General features: G+C 45.7%; 2 protein-coding genes across 5 annotated transcripts in view; one reads left to right on the top strand and one right to left on the bottom strand.

The window, feature by feature from the left end:
• The window catches only part of LOC149354945 (death domain-associated protein 6-like), a 104,963-nt gene that overhangs the window by 39,423 nt on the left and 41,136 nt on the right, over window positions 1-24,404 (bottom strand). For all 4 annotated transcript variants that reach the window (XM_089583554.1, XM_089583553.1, XM_089583556.1 and 1 more), the window contains 3 exons: window positions 15,473-15,665; window positions 11,482-11,631; window positions 6,815-6,999 (listed from right to left, as the gene is read on the bottom strand). In XM_089583554.1, coding sequence (XP_089439680.1) covers window positions 6,815-6,999; window positions 11,482-11,631; window positions 15,473-15,665 — 528 coding nt within the window. The remainder of the gene's footprint in view (window positions 1-6,814; window positions 7,000-11,481; window positions 11,632-15,472; window positions 15,666-24,404) is intronic.
• Window positions 1,782-4,815, top strand: LOC149354946 (uncharacterized). The gene has a single exon (XM_089583557.1). The coding sequence runs from the start codon at window positions 2,141-2,143 to the stop codon at window positions 4,235-4,237; it is 2,097 nt and encodes a 698-aa protein (XP_089439683.1). The 5' UTR covers window positions 1,782-2,140; the 3' UTR covers window positions 4,238-4,815.

The raw sequence follows: 24,404 nt of genomic DNA, 5'->3' as shown, positions 1-24,404 counted from the left end.
GCCATTACGGCACCATTAAAGACCGAATGACCTGGAAATGCAAGCAGGTTTCTTCTTGCGGTAGACTATTTATGGGTGTTTAACGCCCCAAAGCGACTCAGGCTATGAGGGACGCCGTAGTGAAGGCCTCCGGGACACTTCGACCACCTGGGGTTCCTTAACGTGCAACGACATCGCACAGCACACGGGCCTCTAGAATTTTGTCTCCATCGAAATTCGACCACCGCGGCCGGGACCGAACCCGCGTCTTTCAGGTCAGCAGCCGAGTGCCATAACCACTGAGCCACCGCGGCGGTATACTTAATTGAACCTAGGCAATTGTTACCTCTTTTTAAGGGGGGACACTGGTCTTAAACCTATTTTCCTTATTTTTAGCCCAATCCTTATAAAACTATACTATCTTGCTCAGTTTTTTATACTGATTTCAACAATGCAATTATCTTTCTCATAAATTAGTTGGTTCCCAAGATAATTAATTTTAATTAGTCATTCATTAGTACCTCGGTGCAAAAAAAAAACTGCTCAATAAAAAATCATTTTTAATCCACGGCTGCATAGTATGGTGAGTAAAGAGTGCAATAATCAAAGCAGTTTTTCCGTTTTACCCTCATTAGTAATTTTACAGCACTTGGAATATCAGTGTTCAAAGTGTGAATGTAGTGCACCGATAAACTTTGCGAAATTATAAATTTCTGAAGTGCGACTGAACAAACCTGCTTCGATTATTGCACACATTGTGCCTTCAGCTTCCCTTAGCAAACAATATGTCATCTCTATCTGTCCTAGATGTTGAGATATCGACATACTGAGATAGCCAGATGTCCAAAATTTTCATGCTATTAAATTGTCAATGCCTGCATAAATTCAGCCCACACGATGATCTGAATTTAATATTATGGTCAAAATGATGACTTCTTAAAGGAAAAAAGTGGTACAGTTGGAAAATGATGGCTGTAAATTCCACAAATGTCATTTTTTGAAAATCGTTTTTTTGGTCATTTTTTGGTCTCAAAGACCAGTGTCCCCCCTTAAGAATAAAACTGCTTGACAACAGCGGTTTCACGCAGTTCCGTGAAATGTTTGAATTTATGCACGCTACCGGGAGTTATGGAAGCAGAACTGCTCCTCAGTGGTATGAGTCTATGCGGCTACTTTCAGTATCCGAAACAGGCGCGCTGGAGCTTCTTCGCATGTGGCTTTGCATGTGAGGAGGCTCGACTACACAAACGGTGAACACCACATGACGACCGTGGAGTTTCGGCAGCTGGAAGACCGAAAATACGATGCAGACGGGTGCGAGGGAAGCCCGCATTAGCGCCGGAGTGGCAAGATGCAATTTGAAAAACAAACAAAAAAGGTCAGCAAAGAGGAAATCGTCGTACCAAATGGCATGCAGCTTGGCTGCCTCATATGCACAGCAGACAGCCACCATCACCACCAGCAATGAAGTTTTTAAAACACTACGCGGCCGGACTCTCTTTCGGCTTATCGATGGGAGCCTGACGACCGTCAATACTCTTGCCTTTGCGCACACAGCAGAGGGGCACAGGAGACAACATATGAAGTTCAGGCCTGTGGACAAATATCTGGACGATCGCCTGTCGAGAATGTCATAGTATCTTGACAAGGCAACCCTTCGGAGGCCCGTCCGAATTAAGGGGGGACCCGGCTCTTAGCGATCGAAAATCAGCCCAAAAATCGAATTTTCAGTCTCCATTTTCGGGATCCTGACACATTTCCGCACCTAATTACAAATTTCGGTGCAAAAATAACCCGTATTTCTGACGCTAGATAGGCCGAAAGAACCGAATCCGCGATCGCGGCCCTTTAAATTGAGGACAAATCGTGCCCGATTTCTACTGCTCGCAGCTCGGGAACAACGCATGCCACCGGCGCCATTTTGGTCTCGTTCGAAAGTTCGCGCTTCCAGCTTTTTTTTTCTTTCAAGCAGCAACCCTGAGGCTGCTGCGGTCGTGGATAAAACGATCACAAAAAAAAAACGCGCAGCGTGCATTGCTATTGGCCAGTTCAGGCACGTGACCAATATGGCGGCTTACGATTGGCTCCGTCGGAACGGGTGGCCATGGGCGCCCAACAAAGGCGCCATTTTGTTTGAGACCTGCCCGACGCGCACATCGCCATGCCTGGAGGTCCGACAAAATTCCGTTCTGTCAACCGCTACGGGCGGAGGCGAAAGAAAAGCAAAAAGCGCGTAGATGAATCGGCGCCGTCGCAAGGCTTAGTGGGTGCTCGGCAATCGACTGCAGATACTGCGCCGCCGGAAAACATCGCCGCCCCGACTGCGTTGGACGACGTGCACCGCGCCTCTCTTCGCCGCGACTCCGGCCGCGTAACAATTGACGCCACGGAGCGTGAAAATGAATCGACGCCTCTGCAACACGTAGTGGATGCCCAGCAATCGAGCGTGGATGCTGCAACGTCGGAAAATTGTGCCTCGCCGGCTTCGCTGGGCTGCCTGAACAGTGAGTCTGTTCGCGGCGACTACAGTCGCGTGAGGATTGACACGATGGTCGTGACGAGCAGCGAACTGCAACGAGCGAGTGCCCGTGAGAAAGCTGCGCTTCGACAGATTGACTCAACGCCAGCAACAAAAAGGAAGCTAGAGCGTTTCAGGAACAGTACAGAGGAAGCGTCGCCTGTGTCAGCTGCTGATTACGTCATACTAGATCTCGCCGTTTTGAATGTGCTTGTGAGTCTTGCGGCGTGTAAAACGTGCCGCGGGTGTGTGGAGATAGTGCGGGGTGATCGAGATTATGGCCTCGCTACGAAGCTAGTATTAATGTGCGAAAACTGTGGCGAAGTTTCGTCCGCGTGGAGCTCTCGGAGGGTTGACGGCGCTAAACGTTGCAACCCCTTCGAGGTAAACATGCTCGCGAGCCGTGCAATGCTATCAACTGGCAACGGCCAAACGGCCATGAACGACATTTTTTCGGCCATGGGGTTGTCTGGGCGAGCAATGCACAAAAAAACTTTTCAGAAACACCTGAAAGCTGCCCTACAGCCCGCTGCCACGCGAGCAGCGGAAACCGCAACGAAGCAGTGCGCGCGTGAAGTGGCGACGCTGTATGAAGAGTTGTGCTTTGGCCACCGAAATAATATTGCCGTATGCTTTGACGGGACATGGATGACGCGGGGCCATTCGTCACATATCGGCGTTGGAGCTGTGATCGAGCTTTTCACCGGCTATGTGTTGGACTACGTCGTCCTAAGCAATTTTTGCTTAGGTTGTGAACTCGGTCCGAAACCTGACGCAGAGGAATACGAAGAATGGCAGGAAAAGCACCAGGTCAGATGCCAGAAAAACACTGACTGCAAATCGGGTCAGATGGAGGTTGAGGCAGGCCTCATTTTATTTCAGAGATCTATTGAGCGCCACAACCTCCGCTACACGACTGTCCTCTGCGATGGGGACAGTCGCACGTTTGATGCCATAAACCAGGCGCAAGTTTATGGGTTTATATCAGTTGAAAAAGAAGATTGCGTCAATCATGTAAAGAAAAGAATGGGAACAGCTCTTCGCAACCTCGTTCAGAAGCACAAAACCGAAGACGGTCGAAGCTTAGGAGGCAAAGGCCGACTAACGGGTGATTTGATTTCTAAGCTGAGTACATATTATGGTCGTGCTCTCAAGTCGCATGAAGGCGACATAAACAGCATGAAAAGGGCAGTCATGGCCACATACCGCCATGCGACATCTACGGATGATCACCCTGACCACTCGTTGTGCCCAACTGGCAGGGATTCATGGTGCCGGCACAATGCCGCTGTTGCAAAAGGAGATGCAGCACCCAAACACAGCTACAATTTACCACAAGATGTAGCTCGTGCACTGCTGCCAGTTTATGAGCGGCTTTCGGAAACAAAACTCCTGGAAAGGTGTTTCCGTGGGAAAACACAGAACTCTAACGAGAGTTTTCATTCGGTCCTCTGGAGTCTGGTGCCAAAAGAGCGTCACTCCTCACTGTTTGCCGTCGAAGCAGCTGTCGCTGAGGCAGTGCTTCGCTTCAATACAGGGTGTCAGAATGCAGCTGCCACAATTCTAGGCGAGCTAAAAACTAACATGCCAAGAGCAGGCCTCAAGAGGGCTAAGGAGAAAGATGTTTGCCGAAGTCACAAATGTGACAAGAAACATGAAACTTCAAATGTGTTGAAGAAGGGTGTGAAGCGAAAGCACCGGGACTCTATGCACCCAGATTATGCTCCTGGGGCATACTGACTGCATTTTTCTAGCTCCTTTTAAAGTTTTGTGTGAATAAATAATCTGTAAAACGTTTTTCTTCGTTTTCTCAAAACTGTATTTTTGAACGTGTTGCAGGTTTGGAGGTGCGATATTTCTGGTTCCGCATGTGCTGTCATCATAATTCTTTTTTTTTTCATAAAGGTGGACTCTTGGAGAGTGCAAAGATATGAAATATTTTTGTGGTGCTTTTTAGGGAAATTTTTTTAAACCATTTTTTTCTTGTGTGTCCAGATAGGCATTTTTTTGTCCACAGTTTGAATTGCTCTAACTTAAGTTAAAATTGGTCCAGAACATTTATATTGGCTTATTGCACTCTCTGTTTGTTCTAGATTATTGCAATATGATAATTTTCAGTATAACACTTATAGTTTCACAATTAGGTCACCTCCAAACAAAGAACATGAATTACCTAATATCTTATGAACTAGATGGCTCACAGAAAATATAATTACATATTTGAAATCAGCATAAAAAAATACACAAACAGGGCAATTTTAGTCAAAATCTACCTGTAAATAAAAAAATATTGCTTAAGACCAGGGTCCCCCCTTAACCGATTTGAGCTCCGTGGTGTCTGAATAAACAAGCTTCCAACACCATAGACTTGCAGGGGCGCTTTGCAGAACTCTGATGGCGGTCCGAATTATCCGAATGAATGAGCTTTTAGTTTTACTACCTGCACGGGCCCAGCACTGTCTTGGCATGCTGCCAAGTTCGCGGGGCGTGCAAACCACCGCCAATGCTCCCGCCAAAACATGGCGCAATCACGCAGCGCATCTTGGTGTGCTTGACTGTCAAGGTCTATGTTGCGGAAGGAACCAACGCCGACAGCTCGGAACTGAGGATTGAGCTTGCAGCTAATGCTCTGAAATTAGTTTTAACAAGCCAGGTACTGTGTCTGGTTCGCACTAGCACACCAGAAGCGTACCAAAAAGGGGGACAGACCAATGTGACTGCTCGCAGAACTCACAAAGGCAGCCCACAGAACCCAGTTTGAGAGCCCCTGCACTAACGTAATGCTCGCACAATATAATGTGTGGGAAAATGTGTAATTGATGAAATAAGAATATCTACTGCACCTGAATTATTACTTATTATTTAGAAAAATAATTTACCACCGCTCTTTTACAAATTTAACAAAGCACTGATTTTACAGCAAAAGCACATTAAAATGCTTCTAATGCATGAGTAACTTGCATGTTATGAAGGTCCAAAAAGCAGATGCAAATGTACACCAGTGCATTTTTCTGAAGCAACCTGTGTTACACGCCGTTACTGTTGACACCGCTTTGTTGCCCGCTTTTTTCGCAGTGGTTCGTCTAGCAGCAACTTCTGCAAACCGCCCTCCCCCCAAAACCAAACATACCAAACTTTGGGGGATGTTCTGTGCCAAGAGAGACAGTAATAAAAAACTCTAAAGCCAGTTATTACCTGCACCCTACGTGCAGCTGCTAATTTTTTAAGGCTAGATGAAAACATTACATGGCTACGAAGGCTCCGAATGACTACTTTATCACATCTGCGTGGACAGATCTCACATGTCTAAGCCACGAGCAGAAGTTTGTTTCCACTGCTTCATGCACGCATAGCCTTGCCATCCACCACTGTGATAACTGCCTCCGAGCTTCACAATTTCTCCACACTGCAATTATCCCAAACCGGCCGATTTGTGCCTTTTTTTTCGGACCCTGAAACTGGCTCATGTAAGTCAGGCTAAAAACAAGACCAGTGAGGAGCAGTTTTTCCACATGAAAATTCACTGACAGCATGCAGCATACAGCGCCCTTAGCAAGCCAGACACCTTAGGCTGCACCACAGGGTTGCACTGGTTTTTTTTTTTCTTGGTTGTGCTTGTGTGCATCACTGGTTTACCTTTTGGCAAATGGCAATTTTAATCAACCTTCCATTAGCTAATATCTGAGCATCCCCGCAATTTCTGCTGATAAATACACACCTAAGGGGCCAAGGCAGCCAACTGCATGTGAACAGTCAAGGAAACACCCTCAACCCTGTGGCTACGCAGGACAAGTTACAAGTGTACCAAGTCATCATCATCAGCCTGACTACGCCCACTGCAGGGCAAAGGCCTCTCATGACTCTCCAATTAACCCTGTCCTTCGCCAGTTGCGGCCACCCTATCCCTGAAAATTTCTTAATCTTATCCGCCCAGCTAATTTTCTGCCGGCCCCTGCTACGCTTGCCTTCTCTTGGAATCCACTCCGTTACCCTTAAGGACCAGCAGTTATCTTGCCTTCACATTACATGCCCTGCCCAAGCCCACTTCTTCCTCTTGATTTCAACTAGGACATCATTAACGCACGTTTGTTCCCTCACCCACTCCGCCCTCTTCCGATCTCTTAGCGTTACACCTATCATTTTTCTTTCCATGGCTTACTGCGTTGTGCTTAACCCAAGCTGAACCCTTTGTTAGCCTCCACGTTTCTGCCCCATAGGACCGGTGTCACAAGTAGCTCAGAATAAAAAGTTGAAGTTAAACAGAGAAGGTCCATAAGCTCAACAAGCACTGATAATTAAGAACCTGGTTTCACTTACATCATCCATCCTTTTCCGATACAGCTTGTCATTTTCTTCAAGCTTGGCCCTCAGCTCGGGGTCATTCTTGGCAGGATCACGCCCGTAGTCGCTGTAGTCATCCAAATAAGCCATTGCATTCGTCAGCTCATCTCTCTTCCGCCGGCGCTGCAACTCCCGCCCGACACTTGAGAACACATCTTGAGCTGCAATGTAGTGGACCCATGCAAATGAAGCCAGCATAAAATATAAAAGAGAACACGAAGTTTTTCAAAGCACGCACTAATACGCAAACAACAAGATCAACCCGAATGATCAGCACACTGACAGTCAATAAGTGACTAAAATTCTGCATTCAAGCTACTTCCCTTTCTCGGGAAAAAAAATAATAATAATAAAAAAGCAAGCATCTAGAGTGCTATTTCAGAGCATCTTTACGAACTTACAGCTAGCAACCAATGGCACGCCAATCCCGCTTTTAAAAAAAAAAAAAAACCTTTTAGCAGCAGTTTGCTCCTGTGTGAGTGGGCTAAGTCATCAGCACATCCATTCTCAGTCAGAAAAACTTGTCCTCAGCGATTAAAGTTAACAGGGCTAACTGCTCAGTGCTTGCAGATTGCCACTGCTGCAAATGAATGACCACGTAATGAGCAGTTTCATGCAGAATAGTAACCTGAAAGAGAGTTGAAGCTTTCAGCAACTGCTCATTATCCGAAAGCAAATAAGCAGTGTTATAACATTGTCATGCGCATGAAACACTGTTATCCTTTCTCTCAAAAGTATTTGTGACATCGTTGCTCAGTTCTATTCAGGAAATTTTCCCCTTTTCAAAGAATTAGGGGAGCAAAATATGGCAAAAAGAAAATTTTTATGAGTTTTAGGCAGTTTTCAGAATCGATATTGTCTCACTTTTTCCGAATTGGCATAGTTTTAAAGCTGCTGCAGGAAAAAAAGAGCCTGAAATATGTTTTTATGGTCTAACTGAGGGAATTTCTTGGTTACAGCAGGGAACATCCCTGTTCCACTGTCATGAGCCCTACATGAGACATGGAGGCTGAGTGAAAATGACACAAATACTTTTGAGAGACAGTATAACCGCATTGCATGTGCAAGACAATGGCTTTGCATGGGTAGCATCGGAGGTTACTATAACACTACTTAACCACTTTCAGAAAATCAGTAATCACTAAAAGCGTCAACTCGCTTCTTTTGCCCAGTAGCTCAGCGGTTATGGTGCTCGGCTGCTGGCTCAAAAAAAGACGCAGGTTTGATACCGGCCACAGCGGTCACATTGCGATGGAGGCGAAATGCTAGAGGCCCGTGTACTGTGTGATCTCAGTGCAGTTAACCCTTTAACCGCCAAATTAACTCCCCAAAAACTTAACGAAATCACAAAATTCTTGTGGCAATTTTCACTGGAAATGGCTGTTGTCAGGCTTAAAAAAACATGCTAAAGGCACAAAACTTATTTCATGGACAACTGCCACACTCAACTGTTGAAAATAACTCGTCTTTGGCAGTGGGAGCAATGCAACATCCGTCCGGACGGGTGCGACTCATCACTGGCAACACTGCTGCAACCTACCAAGACGAGTACAGCTCGGGCTTGGTGGTTAAAGAACTCCAGGTGGTCGAAATTATCCGGAGTCATCCACTACAGCGTCCCTCGTAGCCCGAGTTGCTTTTGGACGTTGAACCCCATAAAACCAAACTGATAACTTGTTTTGCAGATTACCATTAAACTTCTCATTTCTCAATCACTCATCAATCTGCAAGCACTGAGCAAGTCAATGGGTTTTTTGAGCGTTAATACTAGGCTAAGTGCACTGGCTGGCTGAAAAGATGTGCAGCAGTCTACAGCCCGTGTTTTTAATTCCCACATCACAAGGAAACCAGAGGAGGACACTAGTAGTGCTCAGTTTGCAGGTGCTTGGTAGGCAAGGCATGGCTACTCAATCCCAGATACTGCTGCACTCGAATGGTTAGTGCAACAACAGCCGTAACGACAGACTGCTCGTTTACAAGCTATTTCGTATATCAACTGTAAAGTTACACAGCTGTCTATTTTTTTTCTGGAGCACTGAAATGTCAAACACCAGCACTAAATGCATAAATATCAGTCCTGAACATGCACTGCATCATCTACTAACCTGCTAACCTCACTTCACATTGCCTCAATGAGCTACAAACATGCGTGAAATCTTTCCTCTGCCCCGTCACCTCACCGCATTACTGTCTATGTTATTCACATGGACGTCCCTGTTAAAAGCGCTCTAATACAAGCCAGCAGCGGCATCATTTTTATTGTCCCCCATGCGCTGAATGTGGTAGTGATGGTAAGTGGAGCTATGCAGCTTGTTTCTGTCAGTTGCCAGCGGAGGTGTACAAAGCAGCCACAGAAAAAAACAGATTTTGACAGCACAGAAACACCGGCCACAATGAAATGCCATCAGCAAATTAACAACATCAACAAATGTAACACATAAGTTGGTCAACTCCACAAGCCACAGCTCGTGCACTCAATGCATTCGTCACGATAAGCAATTCAACCAACATGTGTGACCATGGTCTCAGTATGCTTATCCAGTCATGGTGCTTCCATCAAGAAAAAGCAACACTGATCAGTTTTTTAGACTAGACCAATAATTTGTGCAAAGAGGTGTAATATGCCACTGCTTTTCGTGCTCTCTACAGCAAGCATTTCCACAAAAAATTTCTTCATAAATCAGCCAAATTTCACCCAGGCAAGACTCAGATGACATATTAGCTAGCTGCTTGCATTTTTCTGTGAACACAACTAGACGAACACATTTATTTCTATGGTTGTCCTTTTATCAATACCTTGCACTAAAAATACAAAGTGATAAAAGTTAAGCTTTACAGATTCTTTAAAATTAGGCAATGAGAAGTATACAATATCCACCTTTGTACCTAAGTTATACGGCCAAGGGGACACAAAGTGAGACAGATGGTAACTGTCACTGTCAGGCACTAAATTAACTGAAACCGATAAACTTTTTAGCGACCGCAGTAAGCAGGCATGCTTATATTAGAGACTAAGAGGCAGTTGTATGCGCACACAACTGGTAGAATTACCCTAGCCTGCGTGTGCTGAGAGATACTCTCATCTGAACTTTCAGCTCGATCCACGCCATTGCGCATCCAAGGTGGTAACAATCGCCTCGAAACTAGGCACGTGCAAATAGTGGTATTTTGGTTCAAAGCAAATTCGAATCAAATAGTAATTTTCTTTGAATAATTTCTAAGCAAATATTTAGAGTACTTCTAGCACGCAAAACAGGTTGAATGGGAGAATAGGGACTTTTAAAAATTGAGCATTTATTGAGCACACAAGGCCATTACCTGGAAAAAAAGAGAGAATGCATTGAACTTTATCACACCCACTGAAGCTGCGTCAACGTCCCGCAAACGGGGCCATCGAAAACTGGGGAGATGTCCTACACGCGCAGCCAACATCACCATGGTGTGCGAGACCTAAATGAGACCTCTGAGTGCTGGTCTTAAATGCAATTGAGTCATTGCGCAGCTATTGCTTTTAAGCGACGACTCTATGAACACCTGCTGGCACAGGCATGCCTGACGGTGACAACTCGAGATGGCCCATAACTTTTGTGCAGACGTGGGTTTCACGTACCACTCAGTGCCCAATTTCAAGAAATCTGGAAAGCTTAATTTTGATCACCCTGTATATGGCAAACTGTGCTTAAAAATCTCAAAAAAGAGGCAGCTTGAAAAAGCACACAGCCATTCACAGGGCAGTAAAAAATGACACAAGCGAAATCAACTGCAAAGAGGACAATAAGAAAAGGAAACAATTATGCACAGAAAAGTCACAAACATCCCCTTCAGGTACTGTGCGCACATTTGTACACACAACCTGAATACTCTCAAATCCCAGTTGCAAGGAGCCATGAGCACAAATTTGGACAAGCACCAAAACGTGCAAAACCTTCCTTAGAACCATTTGATGCCAGGCATGCAAAACAATCGCAAAAAAATTGTCTCTAGGATGGACACCTTCGTGTTTTACAGTAGCTGTGGCACAGCTCTGGTCAGTGTGCATTTTCCTTTGGTTGTTTTGCAAGGATGAATAATTTAAAATGCATAAAATGTGCTGATTTGTCTGCTTAAGTTCTTATGACAGGTCTGAGTCAAGACGCAGTACCACTGAGACCCTGAAACTAGTGTTGAGTCACGATGTGGAGATCAAAAGTCTCAACAGAAATTATGTCATAAGCATCTGGGAGAATGGGAATTTTTTTCTGTATGACCTTGGCATGCTCAACAAAATCTGAAAAATTTGTTGTTTTCCTCCTTTCAGATACTATTAATTTGCATCTGAACGGGATATAAACACACTTACGCTAAGCATTCATACCGCGGCACAAACAAGTGCAGAGCTCCGGGACCTACATTGAAAAAGAGGTTAAGCAATTCAAGGAAGCATCTGGCAGAGTAGATGCTGATTCAAACAGTGCAGAGTCAGCTCTGTAAATTTTGCATTCCCAAGACATTAATCCGCACAGACTAAAGGTAAATCACTGTAAAAATAGTTACAATAGGTGGGCTAGTTTATGCATGAAGTGAAATATAAGCTCTAATGAAGCTAAGAACTTCATGTATGGACAGCCCTTATTCACTCCCCGTTCCGACTCGGGCCACCTTACCGAGGGTTTCAAGCTCGATTCTTGGAAGCCGCAAGTCCTCTTGCTCGTTTACCCGGTTCACCACATTGCGAATATCAGTGAAATCTGGGAAGATTCTCCTGTTGTTGACCAACCTTTCCACTTCAGCATTCATTATAGGAAAGGGAGTTCCTAAGGGACAAAAAGAATGGCAGGATTTTAATGCAGTTAAACCGAGTAGGACATGCGAAAGCACTTGAGGCAACACTTCCTCAGAGGCAACCGCGTGCAAGATCTTATCGCCAGCCACTATTGGCACCGCGCGCTGATGGAGCAGCTGCGCAAGGCCTCCGCCGCTGGCGCTCTATCAAGGGCTGCTGAGGCCTCACCCGTACACTGGGTGTTGCAGCTTTGCTAGTGAAGTAGCACTTTCACCCTAAAAAAGTAAGGAAAAGCAACTCTTTCGTCACCACGCAACTGCGCTTCAACCACCCGTGATCAAAAAATTCGAAGCGCTACGGCCGCGCGACCGTGGCCGCTACGGACTTGCTCAGTCATTCGGTTTGTTGTTCACACATTGAACTTAAATTTCCTGTTCAGTTTATATTTTTTCCAAAAAGCGGCAATTTTCGAGACGCGCTTGAAGTTGGGGGTGCGGCGTCGGGCGCTGCGAACAAGCCGTCATCATCGGGAATGGCGCTCGCTCGAAAAAACCCCGTTCCACTCAATTCTGCTGCGTTTGCACCACAAATTTTTGATGTATCGATTAGCACGGACCCTGACGACGATGCTGTATCGTCAGGTATTGTTTCGAAGCTCAAACTGCGCAACGAGAGCCCAGAACACTCGCCTCTGCATTCAGATTCCTGGTTCCGGTCTGTTTGTACGAACCAAAGCTCCTCATTATAGCCATTACGGTGATGTGGCGCCATCTAACTTGTTCTTCGGAGACTACAGTTTCGGTTTCTGCGTAGAGTGCAGTTTTCTCGTGACACGCGAATTTTTTAAATGCCCTTGAAGCGGAGGGTACAGCGAGGACGCTCCGTGCGTGGCGTCGGGCCGCGCGGACGGCGCGCACTCGAAAAAAACCTTGCTGCGCGCAATTCTACTGCGTCGACTGCAATTATTATCTATGCTACGAGTAGCAGACTCTCTGGTGATGATGTTGCATTGTCGGATTTTGGTTCAGACGCTGTAACTGCGCAAACCGATCCCAGAACGTTGGCCTGATAGTTTCGCTTTCTTTTTCCCGTCCGCTTGAGCGGGCGCATCTGGTTTGTTGTTCAGACGTTTAGTTCCATTTTCGGCCTAGTTCGTTATTTCCCCGCCAGTCGTGCATTTTTGAAGTGCCCTTGGAGCACAGGCTTATTGCGACATAACACGCGGTGAGGATGGCGTTGCGTTGAGGTCGGGCGCTTCGCGCGCTCGGAAGAGTCCCGCTGCACGTGATTCTTCAGCCTCGGCAGCTGATTTTAAAGATGCTCCGAGCAGCAGTGACTCGGACGAAGATGTTATAACGTCGGATTTCGATTTTGCAGCTACATCGCAGCTATAGTTATCGCATACTATATATTGCTATATCGCACATATACTTTGTTGTGTCATATTTTTTAAATCTTTTCGTAAATTAAATAAGTTTTGATTTGTATTTTTTAAACCACACTTACCAAGCTTTCGTTTGGCACATAACATTACACTTCCAATTTTTTTTTGTTGGACTGTAAAAATCGTATCAAGGGCACTCTCAAATCAGCCTTTTCAAGAGGCATAAAGAAAAAAAATTCTAGCTCAAAAACTATTCAAGTTATAATTTTAAAACTTTAATGCCATGTTTCAGAAAGAATTTGAATTGTTTTGTAATTTCTAGAACTTTTTTAATACAAGTGTTTGGAAAGTTATTGTCATATAAACATAAAACTTGTTCTTTTTTATTTTTTGTTGTTTACTGATTTTTTTTTCACAGCATTTCAAACAGAATGTGTGTTCAAATAAATTTCATTATAAAGCGCATTCTATCTCAATCATTATTATGCATTTTATATACTTTCATCTATCACACTTTTTCTAAAAAAAAATTTGTCTGAGACATATAAAAAATGGTCGTTTTCCCGTGGTAACGAAAGAGTTAACTAGAGGCATCTTCACTCACACCACTGGTATGCAGCCCATTGTGAACATTTTCCAGTGCTGCAGGAGTAGAAGCGTAAGTGCCTGAAAAAAAAATCTCGTTTTTTTTCCACTGTCCGAAAGAATTAAAAAAAATTCAAAATTTCAAACTGCAGTCATCTATACTGTATCGGCTCACTACATACTATAAAATTTCGTTCAAAGGAGCTATTCAGGAGTCTGCTAAGTATCTGGAGCCGTGATCTTTGTTCACTGACATCAGTTGCATGTTGGCTACTTCGAATTCCCCCTTCGCATGCATCACGAGAATGAAACTGGTAGCAATTGAGTAATATGAACATGAAGCTGCACAGCAGGCTTGCAGGAAGAGCACATACAAAAGCTTGAGTACGTGCACTTGAACCTCAACATGGTTCGAGTGCAATGACTCACACTGATGCAATCCTTAGCATCGATTGTATAATATGCGTTTTTTCCCAAAGTTTCATAATTTTGTAAAAAAAAAAAATCAAGAAAAAGCGTTTCTCCTTTCTTTTCCGAGCTTTCAAAATTTCCTAAAATTTTACATCTCTATGCAGGAGACAATTCACAGCAAAACGCCAATGCATTCGCAAGCGCCCCATTCATATCCTATACACTGGAGTCCTGTTAAGACGAACTCCATAGCGACAAATTTTCAGATATGATGAAATATGCAAGAACATTTGGCTGGTTTCCCACACATTCAATGTAAAAAAAAAAAAAAAAATCTGCTTGAGATGAACTCTTCTGTGTGGCCATTGGTTAACACAAGTGTTTGCTGTTACCGCGAACCCAACGATTCTGTGTGGTGTAACAGACTTCAAACACAGTGCATACCGCCACCACTACCACTTACTGCCCACTGTGTGCCACCACAGCTCATGCTCAGATTGCCCTGAGGGTGTCAGGCGGTGCCAAGTGTTGGCAGGCACACCTGCCACATCGAGACCTGTGCATGTCCAGTGGCCGCACATGGTTCCAGTGAGGGCACACGTTATGCCTGAAGTCTTTACTACTCATGGAGCGTCTGCACGTCACGCTTGAGATCTGAACCAGAATGAAACGTCACATGACTAACTTTTCGACAGGGCGCCTACAGTATTTTTTTTAGAATATGGTAGCCTCAAAAAAAAAAAACCCCGGAGCTGCCTTTTAATATGAAAGCAAGAGAAAAAAAAATCTCGAGATGGAGTTGCTGTCTGCATAGGTGGCACATGAAAACGAGTTTCAAGCCCAACGGATCACACAGTCAACAAGGCCAAATGTCTGAATTAAAAACTGCAAGGCACTTGTGCCAGCAAGTTCTATGAAAGGCCACCGCACAGTCGTCACAGTAATAACACAGCAACTGTGAAGCATGTGAATCTCACTGGGCACCCTTCCACCACAATTGAGTGCCCTTTGAAGACCACATGGGCCAAGGCTTGAATGCATCACGCCAGGACTATGCGATTCTAAAAGGCTGACTGGCTGCCAAACTCACGCGGATAAAATTCTCACTGGTCAGAAACTTCATGTAACGGCTTTCAGCAGCTAGTCTTAGCATGGCAGAGGTGCCAGTAACAGCTACCATTGTAAAAGTCACAAAGACAAGCTGCACACTGCCAAGCTATGCATTAATGACACTAATGGATAACTTCCAGACTGTATGTTATTTTTTTTATGCCATTTCACAGTTACATTTAAAACACCTGCAAAGAAAGCTATCCGGTTGCATTAACAGCCCCAAGTACTAGCCCTGATACAAATCATTTAATATTCGTGCAGCCCCCCCCCCCTTCACGAGCCCAGAGGAGAAGTGCATGGGCATGAGAACTGCAAGGTAAGAACACCATACAGATAGGCCAGCTTCAGCTACTTTCAACACTAGCAAGTATTAACCTACCTGCGAAGTGGAACTTTTTGTCTTGCTCAAATCCTGTGTCCGGACGTCTGCCCTCCAATTTGCATATTTTCTGCCAAATTTTCCAGGCCCTTCTTGTTAATCGGTCTTCCTGGATGTAAGCACTAGCTTCATCATCATCTTGACTGAAATCCACCTCCTTTTCGCGCAGTTTTTTGATGTTTCTGCACAACTCCTGCAGGGACGAAAAAAAAAAATGCCATAATGACTAACACATAGACACAGAGAGGGCACAACACCTGTGACCATTCAAATAACCACAGGGTCAAATGACTGGAGGAAAACATGAACACTGCAATAGACAGGCTAAGAATGTTGAGGAAGAAGTGGCAAAGCAGGATGAAGACGAAGTGACATGGCAACCTTGGTAAGATAAACGGTTTGTCTCCTTCCACAGCCATTCTTATTTGTCTGAACACTAACGCTGCACCCCGAACAAAAAAGGCGAATCGCCAGCAAGAAAAGGTGAGTGAACTTTTGTGCTGTCAAGTGCTCCAAACCTGCTGTTCACGAACTCTTCGAACCTTTAATTATTTCCATGTGCGCAGCCAATGTTTAAAAGCGTGGGCTTCAGTTTTGGTTTCGCTCTCAGCAAAGATTCTCAATTAACTTTTGCCACAGGAGAGGCACAAAAGTGAGCAAAAAATGGTTTTGTAGCAGCATAAAGCTGGATTTGCAATTGGCACAGCAGTTCCATCAGCAAATATGACAGCTGATCAATGCACTTTGGCCAAGTGCTTATCTGAGGCAAAAAAAAAATAAAAAATTGCTAAAAAAAAATAAAAAATTGTTATAACCAGTGAAAGCATGCAAAACACAAATCAGGTGCCTCGAATGCTCCCAAATGATCACTAAAGAATGGTACCGAATGGGGGGGTTAATGCCCCACAGCTGCACATGAGATGTGAGAGACACTGCAGTAGAGGGCTCAGGATTTGTTCTGGCCACCTGGGGTTCTTTAACAGGCACTAAAATCACACAGCACACAGGCGTTTTTGCACTTCAACATCGAAATGCAGCCGCTGTGGCCAGGATTCGATCACACAACAGTCCTAGTCGATAGGATTCAATATGAGCTGTCATTGAAAAAAAAAAAAAAAGTGCAAGGAAATGTCTTAAAGAGCAGTATTTATATAGAAATCATAGTGGAGGCTAAAAGCAAGACAGCATAAAAGAACCATTTCCAGGAATTGTCGAGAAGAAAATATTGACGGCTGGTGTTCAAGGCAGCCCCCAAGCTTTGCCCGCGCTTTTTTTAGAAACAAGTCCTCTGGCACAGCGATGATCATCTCTAGCTCACCCGACTGGAGTACCATGTCTTTTCGGCAGGAATTTCACAGATAGTTCTCAATTTCTAACACTCTAAACTAACACTATTCTTCAAGACAACACCAGCCTCCTTCTACCAAAAAAACTGCTAAAGGGATACTGAGGAAAAATTTCACTTGGTCTGTATGGATAGATTTGTGCAGTGCAGTGGCAAAGAAAACACCTTTTCCTGAAAACAGAGCTTCATAGGTTAAAAGAGGTCAAAAAAATGAAATACAGGTGCCACCCCCACTGACCGTTTTTGTAGTCAAACTGCAGTGCATTAAGAGTTTCTTATGTGAGATTCCGCGAGGCTAGGCTACACTGCCATTCACTTCCAAACAGTGATCACGGAGTCCTTTTCAAAAAGTCCTGACATCCTGGGTAAGTATCAAGGAGCGGGAAAATCTTTAAAACCAATTTTCTCAGCAACAGGCGTACCTCGTCTTTGGCTGCTGGACAAGCATAGCCACAAAGGGCCACAGAATCAATTTTTAAGACAAAAAATGCTGCATAGACTCGTCCTCACTCAATGGCATCCACCCGAGCGCAGCCATACGGCTACAAAAGGAAAGCTATACAGCTTTCTCAGAAACTTCGTAGTTAAAGAAAAATTCGTCCTGGTCCGGGGTTCGAACCCGGGACCACCGCTACACCGGAGCAGTTGCTCTACCAATTGAGCTAACCGGGACGGCAAGCTTATGGTAGGGCGAGAGCGAATTGATCAATAACTCGAAGTGGGAACAGTGTTGGTCAAATGTTTAGGGGAATCCCCCAAGGTGGAGTAGATTTGTAATAAGGGAGTAATTACTCAATGGCATCCACCCGAGCGCAGCCAAAATTTGTAGCCGTATGGCTGCGCTCGGATGGATGCCATTGAGTAATTACTCCCTTATTACAAATCTACTCCACCTTGGGGGATTCCCCTAAACATTTGACCACCCAGACTCGTCCTTGGTGTTTTCTAACAAATTTTTCCTCAGAAAGGTGCTTTCCACAGTTGTCAACAGCTTATAGCCTTGTCTTTCAACAAGTGGCAATGGGCTCTGGAGGTTCAGGTGCTTCGGATAATTGGTTTTTGAAAGAAATAAGTGAGAAGGCATTGTCATGAATATAAACTAGGCTGCACGAATAAGTTCATTCACATAAGTGCTTTCTGGGCCCCAAAATAAACACTACAGTGCATGAGCAAAGCAAGCGATGAGCAACATCTTCAAACAGGAGGTTTTTCAAGAGAGAAGCAGCCGATTAACTCACTTTTTTCCTCTTTTACTCAACTATCTTCTTCCCAAACACAGTTACTGGACAGAGCAAAAGATGGCACGCGGTGGCTGTGTTAGGCTATAATTTGTGCTGTCTGAGTGCATCTCAATGAGTGCAAGTTAGGTTCTTTGCTTCTGCGTTACGGTGGGCACTGTACACAAACAATTTCTGCTACAACTACACTTTCGTTGCACAGTTTGGTACTGCCCGCACTGATTATTGCGCAAGCTCTCATGATGGTGCGTTCTCAGCCCACGGACGGTCGTCATAGCCTATGCCCCCAGTGGCTGTGCTGGTTGTTGTTACGCCACGCCTGCAAAGTCCAGCCAGGTCCAGAAGGCGACTCAACTCGATTATGAGTAATGTATACTTTGTACCCAACTACAGACTTGCGTTGATTGAATGCCGCTTTTTAAAGGTGCACTAAAGAGAAATCTGAACTTGTCTTTTTATCACGGGAACTCAATCTACACGTTTCGAGCATTCTTAGGAGCTTCTAATTATTGTCCTAGTGGCTGATTTCCATAATTTCAATCAGATTAACCATCCCGGCTCCCGCCTTTTTTTGAACTCACCACAGACGGTAGGAGGAGTCAACTAATGCATGGAGTGCCTTTCAGGCAGTTGCGTGGCAGCTTGGCTTTCGCTTTTATTTTGTTTTTTAGGTTTCCATGAAAAAACAGATCCAGTCAGAGACTACATAGCCGCAGATTAGGCCCACGGGAATAAAAGTACGCGTAGACTATTTGCTTTCGCCGATCGCTACATATCACTACGCCGACGGCAGAGCAGCAAGCCGCCACGGGACTGGCTGAAAGATTGGTTGACTCCTCCTACTGTCTGCGGTGAGTTCAAAAAAAGGCGGGAGCTGGGATGTTTAATCCGATTTGAATCATGGAAATCGGCAGCACAGGACAATAATGCAAAGTTTCTAAGAATGCTCGGAATGTGTGGATAGAGTTCGCACGGTAAAAAGACGAGTTCAGATTCCTCTTTAGTGCACCTTTAAAGCTCCTTCAGAGCATGCTTGCCTGAAACTGTGGCACAGGGCAATCCCCCAGAGCAGAGAGGATATTGAAACCGAGCAGCCATGTCTGTTACTGTTACATCGTCGGCTACTCAGCCCGCGGGCAAGCAGATGCAGACACGGCTGGCAGGAAATGAACGCTTTATTCTAGCAGTGCAGACCAATATGCAGCTTAAGGTGGGAAGGGGGGTTCAGAGGAAGAGAGGTGCATAGACTGCTATCGTCTGAGGCAACAAAATAAACATGAAGACGGGAAAGAGGCATCAGTTCGGCATGTTTCTGAGAAGTCTTTGTACTCGATGCCCAAGTAGATGGATGCAGTCACTATCACAACTGCTGCCACTCTCTGGCCTCCTACCTGAAAATTGCCCATCAAGCTGCGACTAAATGTTTTTGTGCCTAATCTTGTGAACACACGAAATAACATCTCTCAACAAGGCCATTTTCTGTACTAAATTCGTTTGTTACGCAGAAGGACTATTCAGGCTACAGTGAATGATTAATAAATGTAAATTATGCATTTTAATGTCTCGAAGCGACACATAGGGTATATGAGGGAAGCCACTCTTTAATATGCGCTGACATCACACAGCACATGAGTGCCTTTTGCATTTCAACTCCATCGAAACGCAGTCGCAGCAGCTGCCATCCATCCCATGCCCATCCGGCACAGTAGCCGAGCACCCTAACCACTGAGGTATCTCCGGGTTCAAAAGAATGGAGGTCACGATGTCAGCAACCAAAATAACTGGCGTTGCTAATGGCGGTCTGGACCCTTCCTAGTCTATGTATATCACTCTTTACTTTCCAAAGAACCTCCAAGGTAGGCACACTAAATGTAAGATGGCATGGCAACACAGCAAATAATTTCTTCCAGCGATCTCATTGCCTCCAGCAGTTTGCACCCACTGTGCATTTTGGTGCCACAAAACACGGTGGTATGAAAGGCAGAAAATATGCTGGCAACGTTTATAATAAATATGCAGGTACATAATTTCCACGACTTTCGAATAATCGATGGAGCATTTTGAGGCAGAATATTAAGGGCAACGTACTCACTTTAGCAGGCCCACTGCAATTCTTTGGAACCGACATAAGTATTTTATCTTTTCGCATGCATGCCAGACTGGTTTGGTTTGGTTTGGTTTATGGGGTTTAACGTCCCAAAGCGACTAAGGCTATGAGAGACGCCGTAGTGGAGGGCTCCGGAAATTTCGACCACCTGGGGTTCTTTAACGTGCACTGACATCGCACAGTACACGGGCCTCGAATTTCTCCTCCAAAGAAATTCAACCGCCACGGCCGGGATCGAACCCGCGTCTTTTGGGACAGCAGCCGAGCACCATAGCCACTGGGCCTCTTCGATTAACCGCGCTCGGGCAGCCCGCTGGCGGCCCGCAAGTTCGCCTCTGACAGGAAAACGCATCATGATCACGTGGGCTGGCGGCCACCGGAACCAGCCTGCCGGCAATCACGGCGGCAAGCAAGTCGCGGATCACGGAGGGCAGATGCTCTCTCTAGCTTCGCGTTCTGCGTCTCACGCGCGAAAGGTAGGAATCGGCTGCTTGGTATCGAAAACAACGACTCGCAGTTATTGAGGGCTGCGTGCCGCAGACTGCAGAACATGCAGCTGATCAAGCTCGCACTCGTATACATCGGCAACGACAACGCGAGCGTGTGCCTTCGGTGCACTGTGTAAGCTTCAAGCATAGGACGGAAAAACTGCCCGTGCGTTGCTTATCAAACGACAAGCCGTACTCTCGGATTATTGCGTGTTTGCTACAACGCAGTAAGTATATATGACTGGTATGACCGCCGACGATCGACCCTGGTGGACTCTGCTGTGGTCGTTGCGATTTCTACGCTCGTAACCTGCTTCCTGTAAGCTGTAAGCAGAAAATTTTGTTTAGTTTTGTGGGGTTTAACGTCCCAAAGCGACTAAGGCTATGAGAGACGCCGTAGTGAAGGGCTCCGGAAATTTCGACCACCTGGGGTTCTTTAACGTGCACTGACATCGCACAGTACACGGGCCTCTAGAATTTCTCCTCCAAAGAAATTCTAGCCGCCGCGGCCGGGATCGAACCCGCGTCTTTTGGGTCAGCAGCCGAGCACCATAGCCACTGAGCCACCGCGGCGGCGTAAGCAGAAAAGAATCGATATACGTTCGTTCAACTGTAGTCTGTCGGCCGCCGGCTTTTGCTGCAGGCAAGGAACGCATAATCTCGGCAAAAGCGCATATCAGCTTGTTGAACGTCCACCTAGAACAAGCGGGTGCACTGTATAAATTTAGCTGCGTCGTTTCTGTAATAATACAGCTTTATAGCAGAGAACTGGCACTGGAATATGAAAGGCGCTACAATAAAGCCCTGCGTGTCGGCGCCTCACGTCCGCGTGTGATTGCATGACGATCAGCGCTAGAGCTCATTTTTATCTCTTTTTAAAATGAGCCAAACGCGAGGAGGTGCATGCCTAGGGTAATTCTCAGATATTTTGAGCATATGTGGCAGAAGGCCCGAGCATGAAGCTGTACATCAGTTGGCGACGACAGAATCAGCACTTAATTGGTCGGCGCGACAATTATTGCCCGCAGAGATGTCTCGAGCAATGTGCTCGTGAGGGCTTTTAATAAAGGACATGCTTCAGTCAAGCGTTTTTCAAAGCATATCCACTTTTGCACTGCGCCAAACGCAATTAAGACCATACGCTCCCGTATCGCACTCAACCAATACTTCGTAAAACACGTTCAGCACATGCATATATGCGCGCGTCTGAACGCGTACTCGGAACTGGAATCCGGTTGCTCTCGTGAAAGGCCTCGAACACCATCGCAATATCCGCCGGGCGCACGAAATTAACAGCCGAAATATTTTGTGAATCAGAAGTATGCGATCGTAATATGAAGCGAGCAATTGTGCTTGCGAGGTGGTGAGACGATCGAAATATGATCGCGCATACGCACGCAAAACATATCAATAAACACCGATAACTACCGCAAAAGGTGCCATTGCAGGCGACACAGTCGATATGCACCGTGGCCTAGTCGAAACAAGCACCTGCATCGCGCAAAACATCGCATGAAGAACCGCGGTCCTTCTAGTCCTTATAAAAATGGCCGCGCGAGCTTCCCGCTACCGTACACCTCTCTGTCGTCTGCTAGCTGCCCGAGCGCTGCCAGCACAAAATCGTCCTGGCGAGTCTGGCCGCCGGCTGGCAGCCCGAAACCGCCCAGCCAGAGAAAAACGAACGCGTTCCGGGCAGCCACCGGAAGTGGGCGGAGCAACCCGAGAAAATCGAGCGCGCTCGGGCAGCCCGCAAGCAACCCGCGGGCTGCCAGAGGCGGATAATCGAAGAAGCCCACTGAGAGTCTTTCCTTGAGATCATCAGCCACTCAGTATAGTCAGTTTCGGCGTAAAAGGTGAGCTCAGCGGGAGGAACCCCAGGGGCATTTTCGCAAGCTAAAAGTGCACTGCACTAGCTACTAAAACTTCGCAAATGTCCCCACTAAACCGTCCTACTCTAGGTTTCATTTCACTCCCGGTGCTCGCGTATATAATGGCGCATGCGACTGCTACCGAGCACGAGAGCATGGGTCCGATTCCCGGCTTTGGGGCAGTATTTGTGATGCAGGTAAAATTCGGAAACGCCCTTGATATTTCTGCACACATCAAAGAACCCAGTTCACTGAAGTAAACTATACTCTCTGCACTATGGGCCTCATCTCGCCACAGCATCGGCTCATTACATGCTCACGCAATGTTTGAATGTACACATAGGCTTGCTGGCCCAAATGTGGGGACTTCCGTGCTGAGGCACACTATGCTCTCATCAGTTGTGCGGATAAAAAAAAACCTTGCAATGAATGTATTTCAATAACAAGCTCCAAAGAACCACAGGGCTGCGTCCTCACTGCTGTTCCATCCAATCCTGCAGTCCCAGCAAGTAGAGCACGAAGCAGCATAAAATGCCTCGGTGTCAACAGCAGTTTCAATACTTCTCTGCTTTGCCGCACTTAAATAAGCACGCATACATGCCATGGCACTGAACTATCCCGCCGCATTTGCAGTACAGCCCGCTGTAGCTCAGCAGCTTGACAAGCCTACATCACGTGGCACCATCTGTGCGCATTCTGAAGTGCGAGGAGTAGCAAACAAGATCTGGTTGCCTCGTCGGGCAGAGTGTCAACACTAAAATATATTCTTACACTGTGGTATAGAATGAGGACTACTTTCTGGCTATTGTATTTAAAAATGGTTCCAACAAAACACTGAGAAAAATTAACACTTAAGTCAGCACATTAAGGAACGTAAAAAATTGCATAGAAATTTTCCGCTACCAAGCAATACGTGCTGAAAATACAAGCAAATCTTTGCTACACTTGGTCAAATAAAGGAGCCCAACAAAAAAAAGTCTGCGAGTCAGACTGCCATACAAGTGACTGAAGCCATGCTTTGACTTAAGCCGAAAAATTTAACGTCCTACTTTGCGAAATGAGCGCGAGAAAAGCTAATGCCCACAGCACCATTACTTTTTGAAGAACGCAGAAAAAAGAAGCCGAAATCATGATGGGATCGGCTGCATACAGGCTGCTCTGGCTTAAAATGCAACTGTGTCCTGACAGGTTTTCTGACTGGCTCCAGTAGGCACACCATGCTGGAAGTATGTGCACCGGCATTACACAGGCCCACAGTGAAGTCATGCTCAGTGTGGTTGCTACTTTATGGCACAGATCTCTCCACTGCATTACCTTTAATTGCACAATGATGCAATCCAATTGTCCTCTTGGTGCTACAAAGTGCTAGGCATGCAGCATGGCATGTGTTTACCTTAGCCAGTGTGCACAATTCAACGGCCGGTATTTACTAAACTTTAGTTCCTGCATTTTGTGAGAAAGTAAACAAATGTCTCCAACATGTCAGCTTATCAGAGAATTTAGGTCAACAGAGTTCCCCTAAAAATAGTCCACTGTAATTGTTACTGTTCACCGTGACAAAACCTTGTCTACTTGTCTGCATTAGTTGGAGTTTTCAAGGAATGCATGAGGAGCCATTTTGGCCCAACTTCACTACACTGACCTGACCTCGCGACAGCCACGCTACTGGAAGCAGGATGACCTCTGCTGCTTTTAAAAGGAAAGTAATCATAAGTATTAAAAGCATCAGCACCATGTCAAGCGCTGCTACATGGACTGGATAAGGCAGGGAGAGCCTGCAGTTACTGCTGCTGGTCACAAGCACCTCCAGCTACACTGTGCAGTTGGACTGCAGATACTTGGGCCAGAACCCCCAAAGAGCTCGTTGGCCGCGGTTTCAAGAAATG

The sequence above is a fragment of the Amblyomma mixtum genome, chromosome 3 (assembly GCF_055824585.1).
Source record: "Amblyomma mixtum isolate Tamu chromosome 3, ASM5582458v1, whole genome shotgun sequence".
In the NCBI taxonomy this organism is placed as follows: Eukaryota; Metazoa; Arthropoda; class Arachnida; order Ixodida; family Ixodidae; genus Amblyomma; species Amblyomma mixtum.
The sequence above is the reverse complement of the archived record's forward strand: the minus strand, read 5'-3'. Positions and strand labels throughout refer to the sequence as shown.

Coding starts and splice junctions, on each gene's coding strand:
- LOC149354946 (XM_089583557.1), top strand. CDS start 2,141: ATGCCTGGAGGTCCGACAAAATTCCGTTCTGTCAACCGCTACGGGCGG.